The 4,538-nt window shown below is 41.4% G+C and overlaps 1 protein-coding gene across 2 annotated transcripts in view; it reads left to right on the top strand.

Moving 5' to 3' along the window:
• Window positions 1–1,521: 1,521 nt before the first annotated feature.
• Window positions 1,522–4,538, top strand: part of crispld1a (cysteine-rich secretory protein LCCL domain containing 1a) — a gene marked incomplete at its 5' end in the record, with an annotated part of 14,958 nt that continues 11,941 nt past the window's right edge. For both annotated transcript variants that reach the window (XM_014002350.1, XM_014002349.1), the window contains 2 exon segments: window positions 1,522–1,800; window positions 2,463–2,807. In XM_014002350.1, coding sequence (XP_013857804.1) covers window positions 2,544–2,807 — 264 coding nt within the window.

Consider the following 4,538-nt stretch of genomic DNA (forward strand, 5'->3'; position numbering starts at 1 on the left):
TGTATGTATGTATGTATGTATGTATGTATGTATGTATGTATGTATGTCCCTTATGACTGTGTTAAACCAGGCTGTGGTCATCTAAAAAAGGGATTGGTTTCAGGCTTCTGTTTGTCATTTGTCCCCCAATAATAAAAATAAAAGGACTAATAAATGCTTTAAGAGTCCAATATTCAACTTTACTGTCAGCCTTACAGCAGAAATGAGTTAACCAGCTGTCTACAAGCTTCTGGTTTCTGTGTACAAAGATGCTGCTGCTTTTTCTGCACTTCTAATTAACAGCATTCAGCAGATTTCCTGTGTAAAGACTGACCACAATGAAAATGTTGAATGGTTTTTGTGTGTTACAGGTCTCTCTTGTAAATGAGACTAGCTGTCTTAATTAGATTACCTGTCTAAATAAATAATAAGTAAAATGTTTATTAAATAGAAATCAATGAACTGACATTTTACCATCAGTGCCATTAGCGACCAGGCTAACTACTGTTAGCAAAGCAAGCTAATAACACTATTGTATGGATGCTYATTCCACAATTTTTGATTTATTTTAATAATTTAGATATCGAAAAGCTTCAGCTCCTTCAAAACATTCCAACTATTACTTCTGGTACTTCAGCAATTTATACTTTTTGAGATATTTTGGTTTTTGCCAATTTTTTTTTTACCTCATTGGAATGAATGGAGYTGTTTTGAACACCTTTAAAACTCTTCAAAAAAGTCATAAATTTTTACTGTGCTTTTTTACCTTTTGTTCTGGTTCTACATTTTTACTTCTGTGCTCATTTCTGCTTCTATTTAGCTGATTTTTAAAACTTTTTTTATGCTTTTTAGCTTTCGTTTTCAAATTTTATCTTATTCTGCTAAGTTCAACTTTCTGCTGTTTAAGCATTTTATGCTTTTTTCAGCTGCTTTCTGCCAATTTCAGTTGTTGTCTGTGTTTTAGCTACTTTTCAATAATAATAATATTTTTTCAGCTAAATGAACCTTTTTATGATTATTTCAGATGTTTGTTTCTGTTCMTGCTAATTTCAGCAATTTCAGCTACATTTAAAGCTAGTTTCAGCTTTTCTTTTAGCTATTCAGTAAAAATAGTTCAGTGTTAAGCATTCACACTGCGTTTTTGCAGGAAATGCAGATACTCGCTGCTTATTTTTTCATTTTGTTACTAAAACAAGAAGCAACTAATATCATTAACAATGTTTGAAACAACGTGTGTTCTAACCACTTTCAATCTCACTGGATTACTGAGTTACAAACTGACAAATGCCAAAATAAAAAAAGTTTATTCCTACAACTATCACAACTTTTCAGCATTACTGAGCTTTGGGGTTGAAGCTGGCCAGGAGTTTTTGACTTTTTCTTTAAGAACTTTGCATGCAAAAAGATAAAAATGTTCATTTCCCCCTCCCAGAACACTATCTCAAAAAATCCAAACTTTAAGAAGAAGAAATGAAAATATTAGTGATTAAAACTTTTTATTTGCTTCATGAATCCTCAGCTTTGACTCAGAGAGGAGAGACAACAAAGAGGGCAGTTCCAGCCTTTGGAGGGGTGTGGTCTGTGTCCAAGAGCAGCCCAGTTGAGGATAAAATGTGGAGAAGTGATGCTTTGGCTGCTTTAGTACCAAACCTCCCTGAAGAAGAAAGACCGGGAGCACTTTGAAGCTCGCAGAYACACGAGAGGCACTTCTTCCTGCTACACCCGAGCTCTGCAGCTTTACTGGAGGAGTTTTCTTCTTCTTCACGTTTCCTCTCTGCATCATTAAGATCTTCAGAAATAAACCTCACCTCTTATCAGAAGGTAAATTATTTCTACAGAGTAAAGTCGCAGCTTTGAATCTGTTTTAATTCTTTTCACTTTATTATTATTTCAGTGATGCTTCCTGCAAATCAAAGGAAAATGCAGGCAACTTTTCTTTTTTACCATCACTCATACAGTAATTTGAGATTAGCTAAAGCAGCATGGATTCTTTTAAAATGCTTTCACRTGCCCGTCTGTTAAAATATCTGATGAATCACTGAACGGACTTTATTTGAACTTCCAGGAAGTGATCTTTATTCTTCTGCAGCTGATTTTTTTCTGGCATCAGTTCAATTTAAAATGGCTGCCACAGCTAATAGACAACAACCAGGCAGTTTTACAGATATTGAGCTAAAATGTGACGAGGCAGTAGGTGTGTCGCTCCCAACAATGCCATTTTTTAAAGGAAATGCCAGGCCTTTAGTTTCTGTTTGTTTTGTTTGGCTGTTGGAGGAAGTTTGTAAAAGCCTGCCAGTTCACCCTCTGTGAACCCAGTTGGTAAATCTGAAACAGTTCCCCAAACCTCTGCGACGTGTCTGCAAGCTACAGTGCGCTGTTCAAGTTCAATATTGACACAARTGAGTCAGAAAATCTGATTCAGAACACTCATTTCCATCTTTCCAACGGATCTGTTTTCTCTTTCTCCATTTTTGTTTGCTCAGACAAGAAAGTCTCTCCTCTCATCCATCCATCATCCATCCATCCATCCACCCAACCTCTCCACATCAGCATCACTTCCGAGGATGAAGCGAGCGTCTCCGTCGCCCTGGCTGAGAGGAGCCTCCGTGCTCCTGCTGCTCCGCGCCGCCACCTCCATGGCTATGCTCCCCAATTCCACGGGCTGGCAGCAGATCCTGGACAAGTACCTGGACGAGGACGGCGACTGGTGGGAGGCCAAGCAGAGGGGGAGGCGGGCCATCACAGACAGCGACGCTCGCCTCATCCTGGAGCTTCACAACAAGCTCCGAGGCCAGGTCTACCCTCCTGCCTCCAACATGGAGCACATGGTAGGTGGCTGAGGGACGCAGGCCACGCATCAACCACCCCTGCTCTCCTCTTGCTCTCTCACACACACACACACTGTGCAACCTTGCACTCTTGTGACTCGTTGTTTTGCCAGAACAGAAGAATTTTGAAACAGCTTGCCAACGATCACATTTCTTTCTGCGTCTCTCGCAGCTCATGCTTTAAGATTTGTTTGACTTTATCCTTTGGCCATCGCATGTACGTGCGGCGCCAGATCGCTTTTCACAGAGCAATTAGAATCAGGCACCGGGCCTTGTTTTACCAGCTGTCCAACCCCCCGTTAAACACACACACACACACGCATTTACACTCACACTGAAAGTGTGCTGCTTTGCAAAAAAGAACAGCTTGAATGTGAGGTGGTATTTCACAGGTAAAAAAAAAAAGAAAAAAGAAAAAGAGAATCAATACTTGGTGCAGCACCTTTACATTCTCACTTAAGGAGCAACAGAACAAAAGGCTGTCTTTTAGCCTTCGGTGAAGGCAAATAAACATTTCCTGCTGGGGGTAGCTGCTGGACTGTGTAATCGTGTAATTGAGAGGTTGAGCTCGACTAGCTCTTGTGAAAACTGAACGCAAGCTTCTGGTTTTGTGGAAAACGGCTGAGCGAGGCAGATCTTTCCTACCGGAGCCTGTTCCAGCCGGACTGTTTTTAGCTTCAGGAGAAGGGTTCAAATATGCCCAACAAGAGGGTGTGAAGGAAAAGAAAGAGAGTGATGGTCAGCTGAGAATATGAAGGGAAGAGAAAGAAAAGCTTTGTAAATTAAAGGAAGAGGCAAAAAATCAGGTAAAAGTAAAAAGATTTGGAACCGTGAATCCAAATGTCTGATTTTTGCCTTTTRTTTTGAAAGGGCTTCTATATTTCGAGGCTTTTCTGCCCGCATTGAACTGCTGTCACCTTTCAGAAACCTCACAGCTTCAGTCTGCTGGAAGACTTCACAGACATGCCCGCCTGTGCTCCAGATGTACAGCCATGCATGCAGAGGCACGTTCGTGCGAATCCACCAGGCAAAAACGCACGACCGTTCGCCCATCAGCTCTCATTGTTGCGAGCACTTTGTATTAAACCACGGCCCCGGTGACCCCGCTGAGGCGGAGGGGCTCGGAGATACCATCTACTCAAATCCCCACACTTMTTTTCCCCTCTTCATCCTGCTTCCTTTTCTCGCCCTCTCACTGTGCCTCCCTCTTTCCTTATACCTGTGGCTCTGTTCCCATTCTGTCATTATCCAACACAGAGACCCAAAAAAAAAAAAATAAAAAAAAAATCCCTGAATAAGCATTTGCACTCTGCAGCCATCCACGAAGCTTTGCTACAAGGACAAGCGGCTCTGCCTCCTGCCTGTGGCTCAACATTCGACCCACAGGTACAAACAGAGCGGTGCCAGCATTTGAAGGCCAGCAAGACAAACAGATGGCATCTTGGGAGAAAAGGCTTCCTAAATGTTTAACTGGGCTTGGCTGGCCTGCGCTCGGGACTGAGGTGTCGGTGATGTTAGTGATTTATGAGGGTGATTTTTATTTATTTGTTCTTGTCCTGGGTGAATCAGAGCTTTGTGCATTTTAGTTTATCCTAAGATATTTATTTCTGGTGGAGAGTAAACCTATCAAAGTCCTATGAGACAATAATTAGGTTAAAATATGTGTTTGAGCGTGACATCATGAATCTGTAAAAGTGACTGTACCACTTACTGAAAACAGCTGTCAGGTGG

The sequence above is a fragment of the Austrofundulus limnaeus genome, unplaced genomic scaffold (genome assembly GCF_001266775.1).
Source record: "Austrofundulus limnaeus strain Quisiro unplaced genomic scaffold, Austrofundulus_limnaeus-1.0 Scaffold12, whole genome shotgun sequence".
Classification (NCBI taxonomy): Eukaryota; Metazoa; Chordata; class Actinopteri; order Cyprinodontiformes; family Rivulidae; genus Austrofundulus; species Austrofundulus limnaeus.